The 21,312-nt window shown below is 37.8% G+C and overlaps 2 protein-coding genes across 2 annotated transcripts; both read left to right on the top strand.

The window, feature by feature from the left end:
• Positions 1-31: 31 nt before the first annotated feature.
• Positions 32-5,940, top strand: LOC308680440 (protein SSUH2 homolog; the record flags this gene model as incomplete). Its single annotated transcript, XM_081348569.1, has 12 exons — positions 32-83; positions 556-609; positions 1,438-1,510; positions 2,119-2,254; positions 2,408-2,468; positions 3,218-3,339; positions 4,026-4,088; positions 4,236-4,318; positions 4,691-4,783; positions 4,873-4,978; positions 5,070-5,177; positions 5,416-5,940. 12 exons carry the CDS (start codon positions 32-34, stop codon positions 5,557-5,559), a joined length of 1,095 nt encoding a protein of 364 aa, XP_081204695.1. The 3' UTR covers positions 5,560-5,940.
• On the top strand, positions 5,416-10,397 carry LOC308680329 (uncharacterized protein). The gene is made up of 6 exons (XM_081348419.1): positions 5,416-6,833; positions 6,946-7,004; positions 7,211-7,253; positions 7,597-7,887; positions 9,068-9,190; positions 9,771-10,397. The coding sequence occupies exons 1-6, from the start codon at positions 6,785-6,787 to the stop codon at positions 9,824-9,826; spliced, it is 621 nt and encodes a 206-aa protein (XP_081204545.1). The 5' UTR covers positions 5,416-6,784; the 3' UTR covers positions 9,827-10,397.
• The last annotated feature ends 10,915 nt before the right edge of the window (positions 10,398-21,312 follow it).

Consider the following 21,312-nt stretch of genomic DNA (forward strand, 5'->3'; position numbering starts at 1 on the left):
TCAGTTTTTCCAGTTGTATTTACTTTTCATAATGAAACTCAACCTGTTGTTGGTGAAGGGTGAACAGTGGTCATATGGAGGCGGTGGGCTTTATACCACCAACTTGTGCTCTCAACTTTTTTAACCACTATAGACCACACCACTCAGAAGCATCTTTCTCCTCCAATCATAACTCATAAGCGTCAGATTATGTGCTTTTGTAAAGCTATATAATCTTTATCCCTCTACTGTGATTTGTGCAGCAGCTCTGACACGTAAAAAGGCAAGTCTTTGATTATTTCTATGTTTTGAAAAAAGCTTATTTGGCTTATAATATATTAATAAATTATAATATGTAATGTATAATGTGTTAATGAATTGCTATATAAATAATTATATTTAGCATATGCAAAATTATTGCTTGTTTTCAGCTGTTGCAGATCTAATGAGGGAACTTTCAAATCATTAAAACTAAACTTGGCCAATGTTTGCTACTGATTAGCTGAAATGAAGTTGCAATATGTAATTCATGATGTTATAAGCAAGTTGCCTTAATATGTTGTAATTTATATGTAGCAAGCATGTTTGACAGCGTCCCGGGATATGAAGGAACTTCGGGCGGCGGAGATGGTAAGAAGCACAAAGCATTATTAATTGCTTTCATTTTTACATATTATTAAATTTGTAGGTCATTATTATTGCAAATAACTTGTCTTTTAAGATTCAGGACATAAAAGTGGCATAACATTCAGAAATTGGGGCTTGATAAAATGTATGTTTTTGAAATGAGTCTTTTCTGCTCATCAATGCTGCATTTATTTGATCAAAAATCTTGAAATATTATTACAATTCCAAACTACTGTTTCCTATTTGAATATATTTTCAAATGTAATTTATTCCTGTGATGTCACATGATCCTTCAGAAATAATTCTAATATGCTGATCTGCTGCTCAAGAAACATTTCTTATTATTATAAATGTTAAGTGCCGCTTCATATTTTTGTTATCATATTCATTGGTGAACAGAAGAACAGCATTTATTTGAGATTGAAATGTTTTGTAACAATGTAAAACTCTTGACTATCACTCTTGATCCATTTCATACATCTTTGCTGAATAAATGTATTATTTTTATTTTATTTTTAATCTTAATGACCATACTGTTTGAAAGGTAGAGTAGGCCTATATGCTATTTTAATAAATTATAAATTATTAGGGAAAAATATTAATTGTATCAGTAGCTATGGATCCAATTAGATGCAAACTTTGTTTTTCATCTAATCGTACTTTTATGGGTGAAACAATCGGGAATGGAAGAGAAGCATTTACAAAGCTGACTTTCATGGTTGCAATTTTAGATTTCTGCATAAAGTAACAGAATTTGGACGTTGAATGTGTTGCTAAAGTTATAACCACTGGTCTCTTATGAATGTCACTGATGTGTTGCTCTTTTCACAGGTGCGTATCTTCCTCCTCCAATGCCTTCTGTGCCGATGCCTGTGCCTGAAGCCTCCAGCCATCCAGAATGGCAGTACGTTTTTTCTCTGTATGGAGTCATGTTCATAAATATATTGCTTTCAATGCAGCTTCACATTAATAAACAGAAAAATAACATTGGGGCTGTTCACACAGAATGTGTTTTAGGTTTATACATAATTACACTGCGCTACTTTTCCATTGTTTTTTTTATTTAACCGCACAGGTACCATAATGCAACCATTGCGCTCGCGTCTAGTGCATGATGTGGTTTTCTAAAAAAGGGGTGCTCAAGTTAAAAGTAGTTCAATGTGTCTCTAAACCTTTCTCTTTTTTCCTTCCACTGACCCGATCAAAAAACTGGCCCTGTTGCAAAATTCATCAGTTATGAAGGAAGTTTATTTCAGTTATAAGTAGCTCTACAGACGACAATAGTGTCATGAATTCAGCTAAAATGTTGTTCTCATCTGAAAGTGCCAGTGCAGTAAATTGATAATATTACTGAATATGAGTTAAAATACTTTTTATAGATTAAAAAGTAGACTACTCCATGCAAAGAGACTGACAAATCAGAGTTATCTGTGTTTCAGATGTCTTAATTTCTCAAACTGGCTCCTGTTGCACGTAATTCAACATTCATGTCTATTAATATTTTCTTGTTAGCGACAACATTCCTTCCATCTCAGAAGGAAGAGCACGGGCAGCTTTTGAAGATTACGTCTCCAGCAAGTGCTGCTATAGTTCTGGCCCTGTCAGAGATGGAGTTATAACCAACATGGAGTCCTTTGCCACTTACAGGGTGAGATGTGAATCCTTTCCATTTTCAGGATAGTGATAACCATCATTCTGTGTATTAATAGACATGCATAAGTCTTGTTTTGGCTTTATAGAGCCAAATGTGGTTAGTAAAATCAATCTGAGGTCTGTCTTTTTGTCCTGCTTCTGTTCTCAGTATCGTTTGGAGACGTTCACAGAGTCCAGATCTACTGAATTGAGTCAGGAGCCTTACACAGGTACCAAAAGTCAATCGAGTCTATCATTAGTGCTGCAAGCATCACCATCACTATTGCTAATACTTGAACAGACCTCTATATATCTTTTTTATATACAGATATGAATGATATCTCAAATTGTGCAGCTTATTGAGTAGATCTGTGCTATTAGAAAAGGGAAAAATCCCTTGGATTTACTTGGGAGGGACTAAATAGGGAAAGAATATCATAAGCTATGTTTCCATCAACCTATTTTTATGCGAAATTTGGGTTATCACATAAAGAAAATGTTGGGTGGTAACACCAAGATGCGCATAAATTCTAAAAATGTGCAAAAAACCTTACATGAGGAGACATGCTCATAAACTAAGATGAAACCATATTTACTGAATAAACCCATGATGCACAACAAAACCTCATGTGACTGCCTCAACAGAGGATGTGATTGGATCACTGGACTATCCAGCAGACCAATCTCATCATGGACAGACAGCATCTCAAATGTTGGTTTGATCATTCTGAAATGCATGAAACAAAGTCTGTCATCAAAATGATTTGGGATAGTTGCCTTCCAGAGAAGTCTCGCACGAAAAAACAAAACCTGATAAAGACTCGGGGATGGACATTTTTGACTTGGGCCTGTAAGCAACCACCCATAACACCCGTGATGAGCTAAAAACACTATTGCAACAGGTTTTGTGCAGTTAAAATTTTAGAAAATTAAATCTAAACCTTGTTCCCTGGCTAAATCATTGCCTAAACTCTTGCAGGGCAGCGTGTCGATGCTGGGATTCAGCTTGCTCCTGGACTATGGGAGATTGCAGCTCAACCTCCGTCCTACTTTACTGAGCACGAGGACACCATTAGAGTGCCCTACACTTCCTCAGTCAAGGTTTGATCACTCAAGATCCACAAGAAGGGTTCAAACAACAGAATGTGTAGCAACTATCAGAACATTTTTGTATGAAACACCACAATCTATGGAGCTTTGTTAGCATTTTGAAGTGCCCCTATTATGCTAGTTTAAGGGTTCCTCATTTTGTTTTGGAGGTCTCCTACAAGGTTTAAATGCATCCAAGGTCAAAAACACACTTTCGTTTTTGCATAATATACTTTGCTACGTCACCTCCTTTCTTGTCTGAAACGGTTCGATCAAGGATTCGGTCTCGATCAAGGACTGTGCCTTCTCGACATGTCGACATCACAAACTCTTCCAGTCTCAGCGACAACTACAGTGTTTGAGGATCAAAGTAGACGTTGTTCTCCAACAGCCAGTGAAGACCATAGACTGGCATTATGCAAATTAGTTACAAACCTACATAGGTTTGAGCAGGAAGTAATACTGGAATTACTGACGACTCGTTTCAGTCAGTTCAGAATCGGTTCTTTCGTTTGAGAGACAATAACTTAATTTATCATGACCTTTGAAACTTTGCAGACCTTTTACATTCACAAAAAGCTATATTACACATTACATGAAAGGTAATTTCTGAAAAAGCATAATAGGGGAACATTAAGATCTAATTTACATAGTCCAGTTACTGGAAAGTAAACAACAGTTTTTTTGTTGTACCCTAGAAATGTGAACCATGCGGTGGAATGGGAATGAAACCCTGTTCTTCTTGCACTGGAACCGGAAGCGTAAGTGACGATTGACTGGCAAACACCAGGCCAGTTTTACCAGGCTTTTTATTATTCACTGAGTTGTTTTTGGTGTATATGGTTATTATAGGAGGTCATATAATGGGATGTAAATCTAGAGACACTTTTATTTGTGTCTTTATGCAGAAAGTGTGCTCCCAGTGTAACGGTTCTGGTCAATCTCCTGAGAACGAGGCCTGCTATAATTGTAACTGTAGTGGACGTGAAAAGTAAGTCTGCCATTCTCCATGATGTACTGTAGTACTTCATGGAGAAACAAGAGTAACTGTTTGTACTGTTCTAGCTTTTGAGAAAGGAACACATATATTTTTTTAAAATATTAAATTTAAATAGGACTTTTTCCACTCTTTCAGCCTTTTCCTTAATTTGGTCTTTTTGACCAATTCATAAGAATCAAAAGAACTGAGACATTTGTTCACATCTCAGAATGGCTGCTGCTAGAAATAATTCTAATATGCACCAACCAACCAGTCTTTTACACTCATCATATTTTATTCAAGCTGCCATAGAGCCCTTTATGTCCTGAACATGTTTTACTAGTTTTACTACTTTTATCTGAGTGTTTGTCTGGCAACTTCCAGATGTAGTTCATGTAGCGGCAGCGGCTCCCAAATGTGTAAATCCTGTGATGGAAAGGGAAAGCTACTCGTCTTCGTCAATCTCAAAGTCAAATGGTATTACATATTCACTGATAATACTAACCCTATACACTCTGTCAAAGTGAACTGTCTCATTCTGAAATCTATTTTTTGGATAATTTCAGGAGCACTGAGAAGGATGATTACGTAGCGCAAGATTCGAGCGGTCTGAGACTGGAAAAGCTGGTGAAGGTTTCAGGGAAGGAGCTCTTCAGAGACGCCCAGATTATGGTAGGAACAGATGTGCAGACAGTTAAAGATAAAAGAAAGAATGATGATGTGTGATGAAGATGATAAAAACGTGGTTGAATGTTTACTGTAGGTCTATCCAGTGCTGGGTTTCCCTGATGTTTCTGTTGCACAAGCGTCTGAGCGTTTAATAAGAGACCATCAGGTGAAATATACCAAGAACTCCCGCATATTACAGCAGGTACCTGTTGTGTTTTATTCACAATTTTAACCTATAATTTGGAAATTTTCCATATATTTAATAATAATAATAATGCTAAAGTTTTGCTATATTTGACAGTAGACATGGTCATGTTTACTTGCACTATAATATTTAGATTTAAATACAAATTCAGTCATGTAAACTGGTGTGCATGTCAACATGATTCCACAATACTGATGAAACCTGAAACTGGTAATTCAATATTTCCTGGTTCCAGAGGCAGACAATCGAGCTCATTACCATAACAAAGGTGAACTACACTTGGAAAGAGAAGCCCTATGTTTACTATGTGTATGGAAATGAGTTGAAAGTGAACGCTGAGGACTATCCCGCGACCTGCTGCTGCTGTTCTGTGATGTAATGTTCATTCCAGACCTGTACATCCAAACATCATAACCACTGACTGTACATCCAACATTCATCACCTCAAACTCAACGCACAAAATAAAACCTGTCAGAGATAGATGGCTATTTTAAGGAAAGAATTATCTAAACTAATTTCCTACTAGATCAGGTGTTCCAGTGTTTAGCTTTAACCTGCTTCAGCAAATCTGCCAGGACGATTCTAGCAGAGCCAGGCTGCAGTACGGGCAACAAGAGGCCAGTTTAGTGGACGTCAACGGAGAAGATACTTAGATCTTTCAATGCTATAGTATAATATAATTTTCTGAGGGAAAGTTTTAAAATAAAGCCTGCAGTAAATGTGATGTAATGTAAGTCTAAATAAAATGTGAGCTTTGTCACACGAGTTTGTATTTAATTTGTTACTTTTGAAAAAAAAACTTTTATAGCCTAATGTCAATTTAATCATGAGACTTCTTTCAAGTGTAAGCTTCAAAAGTGAAAAATTACTAATTAGTTTCTAAATATAGTTTAAATGGAATGGCTGGAGAAGTTTTAATCAGCGACCACATATTTTAAGTTGCTGATGTGAGTTTGAATCAATATAATCTGTTTGAATGTAAAGTAAATACATTAACTCTTTAACGTGCATTGTAACCGCACGTTTGACCTTTTTCGTGATCAAATTGCTGTAGTTTAATTTGCCAAACCTCATTTTTGGCTCTTTGTCCATATACCCTTCATTGAAAAGACTGTGTAATGGCAATTATATCCACTGTGTGGCCATGCTGCTAAAGTATATAGTTGCTGAGAAGCTGAAACAAACCCTTTGTACCTTTTGTACAATTCCATATTAGAATAAGGTTTGTGTGTGTGCTCTTTTTCTGCCATATGATGGTCACACACATCTTAAAGATCAAATTACTTCCACAGGATATTAAGCCACGTTAAGCGTTTTAATGTCCCCTGACTCCTCTGAGAACATTATTGTCATTTACTTGGTTGTTTGCATTAACAGATTCACAGTTTTTCCTTCCCTGTAAAAATCTAGTTTTTAAGATGTTCATTTTATGTTATTTTGTCTGACTTGGTATGATTATGGTTTTTGCTTTTATTATATTCAACCCTGCACAGGAATCTCAACACAAGCAAATGACAAGTACCAGTCTTTAGCACAGGAAATGTGAAGGAGAAGAACTGAAGAGTGAAACTGAGCCAGTGCAAGAAAAATAGTTAGAGGCACGATGAAGCTCCTTTTGCAGCACCTTTTGCTAGTTGTAATGTTAGCTTTACGTAAGTACATTATTTTTTCCCATGTTTTATTTTTAACTTGAAGTGTACAGGGAATACATCACTTTTACACATTTATAATGACCTATTGTAATTTGTCATCTTTTTTATACAGAGAAATGTCAGGCAGCAGAAGAGAACATTCCGAGTGATATCAATCTGATGGATTTCGCTGTGAGTGTTATTAAGGATCAAAAGATTTTTAATCAAATTCTGTTGTTGTGATGTTTTTCAACTGAATTAAATTGAATTTAAGTTTTTCTTTAAGTAATTACTGTATATAGCTGCTGAAACTAAATTGATTTTTTTCTGTCAGCCCTGCCGATCTATAGACAAATAATTTTACATTGTATTTGTGTTTTTCTGTCTTTATTGGACAGGACTTTTACGACATGGAAAGTGATTATTACTCTGAGGAGGAAGGTGTGTAACTGCGATCTGATTTATTTTATTTATTTTTTTGTATTGAAAGAGCTTTGTTGAAGTGTGAAATGAAGTAATTCAGCCATTAATTCTGATGTCTTTGTTTAATAAAATGAAACACTAGATTTAATTTAAAAGCAACATTAATCACTTTCCTCATAACAACATCATTGTCTGTCTGGATTCATACTGACACATGGTTATTGATATTTAAGCTACATCTTTTATTCCAAAGGGGTAACACATATTAGGAGTTCTGTTAAAGATGCAAATTTAGTTCATTTTATTTCAGCTGCATACATTTTTAGCATGTTCATGTTTCACTGGCATGTTTGTGTTTCAGATCTCTCAGTGCCGAACATCACAGTGTATCGACAGGTGGAGGACAGAGAGCGTGTGATAGTGCTGTGCGAGTCTGACATGACATTAAACACGTTTTACTCGCAATCTTTCACACTGTCTGTAGAGAGTAAACTGGAATACACCATAAGACTCACAAGCTCTCCGTGTTCAGATCTATGTGTGTATATGGTCACTGTGAGTCCACCTGCTTCCTTCACCTGTGAGCGTGAGGTTCATTCTAATGGAGAAGTCAAGAACCTGCGCAGCCAGACCTACACTTACGGTTTGTCAGGTAAAACAAATGCATCTCCGCAAGAACATTTAGATGTTACATGCTTGCCTAGTTGCTGCAATGTATATGCTTGTATTTTCATATTTTGTTCAAACACACACATTTCACTCAACAAGATGCTCCACTACGACATTGATTGTAATCCATTCACATTTTAAATGACAATTCAGTTTTGCTTTGACATGCTTTTGAACATGATGCATGGAGGAGATCCAGTCAGATGATTGTCAAATTTAATTTCTTAACAGACAATCAAATAATACATTTAATTAATCCATAATAAGTATTAAAAGTTTAAAAAGAAACATAAAATGAACAGTTAAAATTACTTCTAATATTTATTTAAGTAAAAAATTAACACAAGTGTAATATTCTTGCCTAAAGATAATTAAAGTTGGTTGAGAGATCTCTCTTTGAACAGACGGGTTGGGAAGGAGCAAGGTCTGAGTCCAAGGTATAGACTGACCTGTACAGAAATTGATCTCCCCATTATACAGTATTACAGTTGCTCGGAACAGAGCTAAGTTCCTCTTTTCATATTGCATCGAAGCAGACACACAAGACACAAACATTTTTCACTCACTGAGGTGTTAGCCCGTACACTTCAAGAAGTTTAGCTAAGATAACGTTCATTTGCCACTTTACTCTGAGACATTCGAGCATTTATCAGGCTTTCTTGTAGCTCAAACAGTAGAGCACTGGCGCTTGCAATGCCAAGGTCATGGGTTCGCTTTCCAGGGAAAGCAAGAACTGATAAGAATGTAAATGTGTACCTTTAAATGCATTGTAAGTCGCTATGGATAAAAGCGTCTGCCAAATGTGTAAATATAAAAAAATTGTGATCTGTTTATCAGAAACTTAGACTTTTGTCCTCATCTAAACAGCAAGTACAAATGTTCAACCAAAGCTATCAGCTACATTTGAGGCATAAAGATTAATGAAAGAAAAGCATTAAACATACATTTCAAATTATATAAATGAGAACATAAAACATTTTATCATAATGATAAAACATAAGCAAGAAATTTAAAAAAAATATTTTTCTGATTCATCAGAACAATGCCAAATTTACATAAATTCATAATTAGCCATTTATATATCTTAACAGTGCGGCTGATCTCTGTGTATATTTCAGTGCATTCATCTTTGTTCCTGTTTTTCTGTTTGCATTTCCATGCAGTCTTGGATCATCATGAGGAAGGAGTATCTTTATTCTACATCTGCTTTTCCTCCTTCATTGCTGTTGGTCTCATCATCATGACTGTGGCAGTGATCGTGACCACCATCAGGAGTAATGCTAAAGGTGTGTGTTTTACCAATGTAACAGTTTACTTATTTAAATAGTTATATATATATATATATATATATATATATATAGTTTAGTTTTCTGAGCTGAAGATGAAGTCAATGAACAGAGTTTCTCTTCCTCAATCTTATTTCTGATGACCAATGGCATCACGCATCAGGCGTATAGTCAGAGCTCAATATAGTTTCCTGCAAGTGTTCCTTAAAATCTCACACCAGTTGTTGCAACGCTATCTCACGTCACGACCAATTCACACGAATTCGTACGAGCGACTAAAGGGTGGCTAATTCATAAGAATTCGTATGACCTCACTGATTTGTCTAAACCCACGTGATGGGTAGGTTAGGCGTTGTTGATGTGACGTGCATTCTGACATGCAATGCTATTGAAGACATCTCTGGCATAAATACATACTATAATCACATTTGTCCTTGATGAGATTATGATCTGATGAGGTTTAGTGTCCTGACTGTGTTTCTGATGAGTTTGTGTTCAGGATTAGATTCTTCAGCTTCAGTAGTTTTCCAGCACACACAGACTAACCCAGTGAACTCTTTCTACACGTTTGTTAACACAGACTCCATCATCAACACCACCACAACTGTTACAGACAACGACTACATGGATGCATAAATAATCACAAGACTTTCTGAAGAGAGGAGAGCAGACCTGAAGAGGAGAAACAAACTTCTACTGTACATTTACATTTTACATTTAATGCATTCTCCCGAGAGGCTCTCTTCCGTTCTATGACACATGAAATTAATGCTTATACAATGTTCAGGATAATGCAGAAAGAGCTCTTCTGTACTGTAATGTCAATGTGTCATGCAATGAAAAGGGATTCATTTGAACTGTAGTCTCACATAGCTAGATCAGTACTGTAGGCCTACATGCAAAATTGTCAAAATGCTCGTTTCGGTGAGTATCCTTGTAAACACGGTCGCTTGTGGCTTAAGTGAACGTAAAAAATTTAGAAAGAATACGGATGCATATCATTACATTGGATCTATGCATTCCATGCTGTCTGTGTCAATAATGTTCATTAAAACAACAAAATTCAGGAAATTCAAAGATTAATATTATACAGTGAAGATGAAGTGTTATTTTAAATTTGATTATTCCATTTCTGTACTTGCATTTTTGTACCTGAATACTGCTGAAACAAACCTGAAAAACATAAAGCACTGTTTATTTCATTCGTATCTTTGTTCTATTGTATTTATCTATGGTTGTAATCTATTTATTATTTCCTACGCAGATTCACTCCCTTACAAAATCACCCCAATCATTCTACAGTGATTCATTCTTTACAAATAGAGCTATTCAAGTCATCTGGTGAAGTTGTTTTTTATTTTGCAATGTATATATTGCAGAAAAACGAAATATCGCAATGTCATTTATTTCAAATATTATGCAGACCTAGTTGCAAGAGCAGCACAAAGAATTTCAATATATTTCCCAATTCCTTCCTGTTACGTATAAGCACAGCATATAAAATGTTTAGGTTCAGAAGACTCTATGCCTTTTCCTCTCCTTGCATTCTGCAGATATCTAAATCTTTTTGGGGACTTCTTTCTCTATACTCTTCACAAACTTCATCTGTTAGAGACAGTACTATGGATATTATTACTTAAGACTTCTTTTTTGCTATTTTAATTTTCATATTTACTTGATTCATTAATTTGTCATTGTAATTTTACATTTTAAAATTTTAAATTTGATCTCTGATATCATTTGCTCATCTTCCTGGACCATACTACATCAAGAATGAACCTGCTTTATGTCCTTTTATTGGTCTTTTGGTCAGCTTTCAGTAAGTAGATCACATTTCTTTGCCTCAGATTTTGTCTATCTACTGTAAGGATAGGAGTCCATAGAATTGTTACTGTGTTTGAGATTCATCTGATGCATGATATAAATGACTATATACAACAGCAGATGCATCATCAAATGACTTTGATCTATACATTTTTTATCAGTATTCATCTGAAAAAATATTTTCAAGTCCAGGGATAGAAGTCAATTAAATTTTTCCATTTTTTTTTTTTTTTTTTCGCATCTAATAGCCTACATACAACCCTAATTACCTTTCAATGACAGGTGCATCATCTAATGACTTTAATCTACATATTTTACTGCCCGTGTTCTTTTTTTTTAGCACTATTTAAAATGGGGACGAACCTTGAAATATCAGTTGCTCTATAACAGTGTTGAAACTTTTTTTTTAAAACATTGTTAATTAAATTAAAGCTAAAATAAAATATAAATATTAGATGAAAATTGTAAAGGAGAATTAGAAATGTTTTCTTCGCAACTAACTGAAATAAATTTGTGTTGAAGTACTAAAATTACTAACTGGAAAAAATGAATACTGAATAAAACAAAATTTTAAAAACATACAATTTCTAAAAGGTTATACTATGATTAAAATGAAAAAGCACTTCAAAATATTAATAGCATTCACACATGCACCGGAAGAATGTAGGGGAGAATACATTTTGGTTTTGGCTCAATTATTAAAAAAAATATTAAGTTAGATCAATCTTTTTTTTACACAAGCAACATACACATCTGTGCTACAAATGAACACTTAGTTTTTTTCTGGGACCTACCAGTTTCGTACAGTTGCACTGAAAGTGACAGAAGTGCAAATGATATGCGGGGTTAATTGTTACAGACAGAGGGGTTAGTTGTAACAGTTGTGTAACACACATAATTCAGTACTATTTTATCTGTATAGTCTGATATTGTTTGTGTATCTGCATAGATAGATATCCATACATCCCTCATCCAATCATCCTTCTTTTATGGATCAATATCATGGATAGAGATATAGGAAAGGGCTTAACAGTTTTGCAATAAATAAATAAATTAATAAATAAAATCATCAAATATTGTAATTGCAATTGAATTATATTTGTGTGTGGCAGCAGCATGCAAAATTATTATTATTAATAATGATAGTAATAATAATAAAAACAAGCTCAAAATCACATTTTAAAGGGTTTATTGCATGAAAAACAGGCTATGTTTTTAATAATAATAATTTGTTACATTTATATTGCGCTTTTCTAGGTAATCAAAGCGCTTTACATGTGGAAGGGGGAATCTCCTCAACCAGCACCAATGTGCAGCATCCACCTGGATGATTTGAATAAACAAGTGATCAATGCATAGTAAATAAATGTGAAAAAAACGTTGACATTTAAATTCCAACATTGTTTGTGAAAGGCCAACAAAGTTAAATGTGGCAAAATAAATATATAAATAAATACTCAAACCTGAAAAGTTGTGTGGCTCCCTGTTTTCATTTCATTACCACACTTAAAGTCCCCATGAAATCAAAATTGACCCTATTACTTTGTTAGCGCATATTACTAGTCTTGTGGTGAACAATTAATCCGTGCAAGAAAATATTAAAAAAAAAAAAATTTTACCATGGTAATCTTTAATCAAAATCTGAAAATGCCCCTCCCCTCTGCATTGGAGGACCTTCTCTGATGACGTAGGTTTGAGGAATTGGTTTGGGCAACGCTTAACCACTCCCCTCAAACCGTTAGTCTGTAATGAGCAGAGATGGAGAGGAGGAGCGCTAGAGTAAAACCCTGCCCTCTGTTCAATATTCCGTTTCCCTGCCCTCTGTTCAATATTCCGTTTCACTGGGAAATACGTCATAACACTGGAGAAAAGTCGTTTGCAACTTCCGGTTCACGGGGACTTTAACACTGTACTACAACTAACCCCGCTGTGTAAAAAATATTACAGTTGCTAGGAGTTGCTGATATGTTTCAAAATGGTGCTATATGTTTTAGCCAACAAGACAGTTATTAAGGTAAAATAAGGTTAGATTTGGTGACATACACAACCAACTCAGAAACCAAAAAGAACGTATGATGAAAAAATGTACTTGCATGGTTTCGAAACACTCTTTGTCCAGAATCTTTATGAAATCTTATCAAACCTTTCCACAAAGCTGCGTCTTGGCAGCGAGAGAAAATAAGCGGAAACACAACCTTGACCCTGACTAACTATAAAAGGTCCGTGTTACATTTAACCCCGTGTTAGCTTGTGCCCTGCGCTCCCCTACACACTGTTTTCTACGCTTACAATCCACAAATACACAAAAATCATGATGTATGTGTAATTTAATGAACAAATAAATGCTAAAACATGTGTATTGAGACATAGCAATCAGCCTTAAATCGCAAGATCCCAATTTCTACCATTATGAAGCAGCGTCTACTCAGGAAACCACTTGTGTAGGCCTACATTTAATTAGTAATATACATTTTTCTCAGCTTGAACTCTGCATAATGGCATGTGCTGCCTATTACAGTGTCTGATATAATGTTTCATATATCCAGACAGTACCAGCTCCTTCCTTATCTACAACGAGGACCACAACAAATGTGTGTATGCCGCGAGTGCTACTGTAGTGCTGACTGCGCCATGCGACGCATCTTTCACAGCTCAGCGTTTCCAATGGATTTCCTCTTCACGAATCATCAGCCTCGCTTTTAATCTCTGCTTGGAGGCCGAGAAGATCGAAGACAGGTCCAAAGTTATCCTTCTGCCCTGCAATGAATCTAACCCCGGACAAACCTGGGAATGTAATGATGAGACCTTGCTTGTGTTGAAGGGACATCCACTGCACTTGAACTATGAAGATCGTGATGAGCCAAATATGATGCTGTTTAATGGAACAGGTGTTTGGAGTCGCTGGCTGATTTATGGGACTGACGAAAATTTGTGTTCTCGTGGATATCAAGGTATGACAACCAAACATCCACCTAACAGCCATAAAACCTTTATAATAATGGCTGCCAAAATGTTAAATTCATATCCAATATGCCTATTGTGAATTTCCCTGTATGATGTTAGCATTTGTTTAACTAGGTGAAAGACTTCTGTTTCCCTTAGTCATGTACATTTTTCAGATCATCAACTCCTTAATTTATTCTAAATTAAACTTAAACCCATATATTTCATTTCTTTATGTTCTGCAGAGATGGCTAGTAATCCAAATGGGAAACCATGCTATTTCCCTTTTAAGTTTAATGGAGATGTGTACGCTGAGTGCACTGTGGATGGCAGGAGTGATGGTCTGCTGTGGTGCTCCACAGAAAATGATTTCGAAAAGGAACAGTGGGGCTTCTGCCACCCAATAAGTAAGACAACACAACTATTCACTACAGAAACATCTCTATTTATTACTTGCACCATAGGCACTTTCTATAGCAGTGGTTCTCAACCAACCTCAACCTCAAGATGACATACAATGATTTCTAATAAGATAAAACAAGCATTCATAATATGTATTTTAATCAAGTTAGCTGAATCAAAGTGGTGGATATTTTGTGGTGCTGTAAGGCTGTTTTGAATGAAGCCTTAATTGTTTAAATTTAGTTTAGAGAAATGTGTAGCATTTGGGGGAAAATATTCTATATAGCAGGGAATAAATAGGCATAATGACTTTAAATTAGTGACATAATTAAGGGCCAAGCACTGAAGGTGTGAAGCACCTATTGTTTCCATTAGTGTTATTTTCCCCTATCAGATCCTGTCTATGGTGTGGCAAACACTGCATGTGCGAGTTTAGTCAAATGGCTGTTTTGGCGAGTGCTTATGAGAATACAGAACCTTGAATGGCTAAAATTGGAAGAAAAAAATCTGTTTAGTAGAGACATCAGTAGCAGTGATGATACTTGCCTTTAATCATATTACTTAGTAAAAAGATACCATTAAACACATTTAAAATCAATAGTCTTTATGCTGTTTTTAAGGTTAATTCATGTTGGTGTGCTTTATTTCAGATGCCCCAGTGCCCAACATCTCAGTGTATGGGCAGATGCAGGACAGAGAGCACGTGATAGTGATGTGTTCATTCGGCTGGAGGTTCACTAAGAGCTCTTTCCAGCTGTCAGTGGCGGGTGAACACAACTACACACTGAAGAACCCACTGTGTTATTCAGATGAAAAGTGTGTGTTTGAAGTGAACGTGAGTCCACCTGTTTCCTTCACCTGTGTGCATGAGATTAATTCTGCGGTGAACCGCCAGAGTGAGACTTACACAGATCATCATGAGGAAGGAGTATCTTTATTCTATATCTGCTATTCCTCCTGCATCGCTATTGTTCTCGTCATCATGACTGTGGCAGTGATCGTGACCACCATCAGGAGCAAATAAAGGTGGTGTGTTAACCAGTTAGTCACAGTCAGATCAAAATCTATAAATTAAAATAATGAAAATGCATTCACAATGTGCTGAGAGCATCTCTAAAATGCTTTGTTATGCAATTAATTTTATTTCCTTATTTCCTTAAAAGAAGTTCAAAGACTAACATGCAGCCGTGGTTTTCTGAGCTGAAGATGCAAGTTTCTCTTCCTCAATCTTATTGCTGATGACAATAATGGCATTACATATGCCTACAGATCTCAATATTAATTCTGTATGTGTTTCTATATTACAATCTCACACAGTTGTTGGTGAGAAAAAACTTTTCAGAATTTGCAGTGTATACAGTAGTCTGTGTACAGTGCAACAGCAAAGAGCTTTATATTTTAGACAAGTCAAGTTGGGATACACAACAGGACCACATGTTTGTGCTTATAACAGACACATTCATTCCCACTGGTTTGCTTTATTCTGGTGGTTTGAATTTTCATTTTTGGGTGAACTATCCTTTTAATGTTGACAGCCCAATTGTATTACATGATTAGAAAAAAAATGTTAATTTGTTGATTTTTCTTTTATATTTTACATGATACAATTTTAGAACTGTGTATTGCAGCAATTTTACTTTCTCATTAGGATGAATTGCTCATGCTGTAACATTCCTTATTTGTATGTTTAGATAAAATTGTCTTTAAATTAATTAATATAAAAATAAATGCTTCACTTACTGCTGTAGCTTTAATTTCTGTCTACATCAGAGGGCAGCAGATGTATGTTATATATATATATATATATACAGTGGGGAGAACAAGTATTTGATACACTGCCGATTTTGCAGGTTTTCCCACTTACAAAGCATGTAGAGGTCTGTAATTTTTATCATAGGTACTCTTCAACTGTGAGTGACGGACTCTAAAACAAAAATCTAGAAAGTCACATTGTATAATTTTAAGTAACTAATTTGCATTTTATTGCATGACATAAGTGATACATCAGAAAAGCAGAACTTAATGTTTGGTACAGAAACCTTTGTTTGCAATTACAGAGATCATACGTTTCCTGTAGTTCTTGACCAGGTTTGCACACACTGCAGCAGGAATTTTGGCCCACTCCTCCATACAGACCTTCTCTAGATCCTTCAGGTTTCGGGGCAATACGGACTTTCAGCTCCCTCCAAAGATTTTCTATTGGGTTCAGGTCTGGAGACTGGCTAGGCCACTCCAGGACCTTGAGATGCTTCCTACACTCCTTAGTTGCCCTGGCTGTGTGTTTCGGGTCATTGTCATGCTGGAAGACCCAGCCACGACCCATCTTCAATGCTCTTACTGAGGGAAGGAGATTGTTGGCCAAGATCTCACGATACATGGCCCCATCCATCCTCCCCTCAATACGGTGCAGTCGTCCTGTCCCCTTTGCAGAAAAGCATCCACAAAGAATGATGTTTCCACCTCCATGCTTCACGGTTGGGATGGTGTTGTAGCGAAAACAGCTCAAATGAGGGGAATGTATAATTAATAACTAATAATTAATAATTAAATAATCATACTGGTTATGAGCCATATTACCTACACATTTTAAATCGCCCAAAAAGGGAATACCTGTATACTGTATTTGTATCTCTGTATATAGATAATTAACCACAAAGAATTATAATTAATTATAAATATACGATAGGCTATAGATAAAATTTAAGAATATCCTACAAAATTAATTCCACATCGAATAATCCGTCCGTCCACTGAACCGATCTTATCAACTCTCAAGAAATGCAATTCTTCCGGCCATGAAGAATAACTTTCCTGTTCTATAAGATTACTAACTTACCTTAAAGCTTGTAGCTAAGATCTGTCATGGTTCTGCCTTCATGTCCTAGATCTTTCTTGTTTTGAGGCAGGATCATGACAGACCCATGTTTTGTGTGTAAGCACATGGCCATTTGTTTGGCTGTGTGCTTGCGTTGTCTCGTCATGTAACCCCGCCCCCTTGTTATCTCATCTTGTTATCATTATTGTATCATCGCCGTCACCTGTTTCCCTCATTAGTTTCTCCCTATTTAATCCCCTTGTGTTTTCTGTCCTGTGCCGGTTCATTGCCAATCTATATGTCGATTCATTTGTGAGTAACCTGTTGAGAAGTCTTGTGAAGTATTTGTTCCTGTCTTAGCTGTTAGTTTATTGTTCTATTTTCTGTCAGTCTTAGTCTAGTCTAGTTAGTCATTCCTGTCTTGTTTTGCCCCCTCGTGGGTTTTGTTTTCCCTGTTTTGTCTTAATAAATCTGTGTGTATTGCATACCGTCTGCGATTGGGTTCATCTCTCTGCAATCCCATGACAGAATGAACCGGCCAAAGAAGAACCCAGCAGATAGTGTGTCCTCCCAGTTCCAGCAACAAATGAAGTTCAATGAACAATGCTGGTTGTCGGCTTCCACCGACAGAAAGAGGGTCAACCTCCCATTCTCGTCTGAGGGTGAGTGGATCCTGAAGAATTATGCCCAACTCTGGGATTGTTTCTCTCAGGAGGAGCCGCCAAGTCCCACCGTGTTGTCGCCACCAGCCAAGCTGCCCGTGATCCTGGAGGGTCGGGTCCTGGCTGTTGTTTCTCAAGGGGACCAGGCTCACTCCACTTCTCCCGAGGTCCCAGCCACTCCCGTTGATCTTCGTGGCAAACGAGGGAGGAGGACTTCGTGGGATTCTCCGTCGGAGTCATCCTCGACCGAGTCAGCGCTGCCTGAGACTGCCCTTCCAACTCAGGTCACAGATCCCGCTGAGCTTCTTCAACCGGTCACAAGTCCGGCTATGACTTCCACACCACGACCTAAGAGAAAGAAGAGGAGAAAGGGAGCCTCTTGTCCTTCGTCTCAGCCTGTCCCAGAGCCCGCTACTTCAAGCGCTGTTCCAGAGCCCGCTCCTGCAAGCGCTGTTCCAGAGCCCGCTCCTGCAAGCGCTGTTCCAGAGCCCGCTCCTGCAAGCGCTGTTCCAGAGCCCGCTCCTGCAAGCGCTGTTCCAGAGCCCGCTCCTGCAAGCGCTGTTCCAGAGCCCGCTCCTGCAAGCGCTGTTCCAGAGCCCGCTCCTGCAAGCGCTGTTCCAGAGCCCGCTCCTGCAAGCGCTGTTCCAGAGCCCGCTCCTGCAAGCGCTGTTCCAGAGCCCGCTCCTGCAAGCGCTGTTCCAGAGCCCGCTCCTGCAAGCGCTGTTCCAGAGCCCGCTCCTGCAAGCGCTGTTCCAGAGCCCGCTCCTGCAAGCGCTGTTCCAGAGCCCGCTCCTGCAAGCGCTGTTCCAGAGCCCGCTCCTGCAAGCGCTGTTCCAGAGCCCGCTCCTGCCCCAGCTGACAGGAGGATGTCTGTGTTCAGCCCTGTCCCAGCATCACAGTCTACATCTTTCTCCACTCCCTTACCACCTGCCTCACCCATTGTCTTCGCTCCGCTGCCGGCTGTAGCTGTTCCCTCTGTCACCACTTCACCCTGGACTGTTTCCCCCAAGACTGTCCCTCGTGTGTCCCCATCCATGTCTGCCCGGACCCCTCGCCGTCAGTCCTCGTCCTGTCCACCCAAGACCCCTAGTCCACCCATCCACCCTGGACTGCCCCCTAAGGACTTTGTGTTTCCCCCCAGTCCTCCCATCCACCCTGGACATTCCCCTATGAACTCTGTGTTGTCTCCGCCTCCTCTTCCTTGTTTTTTATTTTTATTATGTCACCCCAATCCTGTCATTGTGTATTCATGTCTGCCTTTATTAGTTTTTGTCATGTATTGTTGGTTTGTGTCTATGTCTCAGTCGGTCTTGTCCCGTGTTTCATGTTCCCTCTAGGGAGCGTCTGGAAGCCGCTCCTTGGGGGGAGGGTTCTGTCATGGTTCTGCCTTCATGTCCTAGATCTTTCTTGTTTTGAGGCAGGATCATGACAGACCCATGTTTTGTTTGTAAGCACATGGCCATTTGTTTGGCTGTGTGCTTGCGTTGTCTCGTCATGTAACCCCGCCCCCTTGTTATCTCATCTTGTTATCATTATTGTATCATCGCCGTCACCTGTTTCCCTCATTAGTTTCTCCCTATTTAATCCCCTTGTGTTTTCTGTCCTGTGCCGGTTCATTGCCAATCTATATGTCGATTCATTTGTGAGTAACCTGTTGAGAAGTCTTGTGAAGTATTTGTTCCTGTCTTAGCTGTTAGTTTATTGTTCTATTTTCTGTCAGTCTTAGTCTAGTCTAGTTAGTCATTCCTGTCTTGTTTTGCCCCCTCGTGGGTTTTGTTTTCCCTGTTTTGTCTTAATAAATCTGTGTGTATTGCATACCGTCTGCGATTGGGTTCATCTCTCTGCAATCCCATGACAAGATCACACATTTAAGAGGCTTTATTCGGTGAGCAGCAGACAGAGACAATCAAATGTATAATGGGTTTTTAATAAATGAAACTATAAAACAAACAACTACATTTAACAAAGAATATATATATATATAAACAGAATAACGAAAGGAAATAAAGGAAGGAAGAGCAGATCACAGAATGACAAATTATCACAAACAGTTAACCTTTGAGAACCAGCAAAGAATCAAATCACCTTAAGCAGGGGCAGACAACCTTAAACGCATTTAAATCTCAATAAAGATAATACTTGCATTGATCTTTGTGGCTGAGCGAGAATGCGTGTGTGTGAGTCTCCGTCTTTGGTGTGTCCATTAGTTGGAAGCGTTCTCCGGGTTCTCAGGAGCGCGTCATCCGCGGGAAGTTCAAATGGTTTACTCGTAAGCGGAATTGCCAGAACTCAGTTTAAGTCCGTTTCACCCGTAGGTAGGAATGAATGAGCACGAGACTAAACGAGGCAAGACGTAAAACAAAACGCAGAGAGAGAACAAACTTAGGTAGACAAAAGAAACTTGAAGAAAACAAAAGCTTGAAGAAGCTAAACAAAAAGCGACGAAAACATGAATAGAGAAAGAGGGCTGATCTTGTGATCAGCGATCTTTAAAGCGTGAAGATATCACACCCTTTGGAGGGTGATCCGTTGAGGAGTAATTATGCTCGGCTCCCAGAAGGCCAAGCCAATCAAATTGCCAGGGCAATGATGGACAGATCCATGATGGACAGATGATCTGCGGTTACGTAATCACCCACGTCATTAAAGAGCGCTTGGGTTAAGTTGGTTTTCAGCAAAGACGACTGCAGCTGTAGAATTGAGATGTTTAGATTCCGCTATCGCGTCTGTTATAAAAGAAATCGACAGCGCATTAATCAAGTCGCGTTGCAACCGTGTTATAAAGTTGAGACAGGGCCGACAAATGCGAGAAGATTTATTTGCTTTATTGTCGAGATCTAATCCTAAACGGAGAACTTGTTCGTATATACATACACCTTTTGTATTTCTCTAAAAAATGCTATTCATGCTTGTAAGCATAGTTGCCAACTCTCGCGAGACAAATAAGCAACTGGAGCTTCAAAAACAAGCCCAAAATAAGCCCAATATTATTAGATATACTAATATATATCTAATATAGTATATTATAGTATACATTCTTATACAAGTAAGTAGGCTATAGTATACATTCTTATACATTCTTGTATAAGTAATTCATAGGCTTACAATATAGCCTATATATATATATATATATATATATATATATATATATATACACACAATCTTAATAGAATATTATTAGATTATTTAGTTTCAGCATTATCATTTATTTATTTCCAATATATCCGTTTTACAGTCACTTTACTCTGATCACCAACCACTTAACCTATTCACTTGTTTATCCTTTTCCCAGTCTTTGTTGTGTTTTTTTGCCATACTTGGACCACTTCGTTGGAGGCATTGCTTGTAGAAATTGAAATATGTGTATTTACATCATAGCTTGGATTACAGCGTCGCGCGCGCCTGCACGTTGAAAGGGATTTTTCTACAATTAGGGGGATAAGGGGGCGGATTCGGCGGAATGTTTTGACGAATTA

Source organism: Scardinius erythrophthalmus (assembly GCF_964197995.2).
Source record: "Scardinius erythrophthalmus genome assembly, chromosome: 20".
NCBI classification, from domain to species: domain Eukaryota; kingdom Metazoa; phylum Chordata; class Actinopteri; order Cypriniformes; family Leuciscidae; genus Scardinius; species Scardinius erythrophthalmus.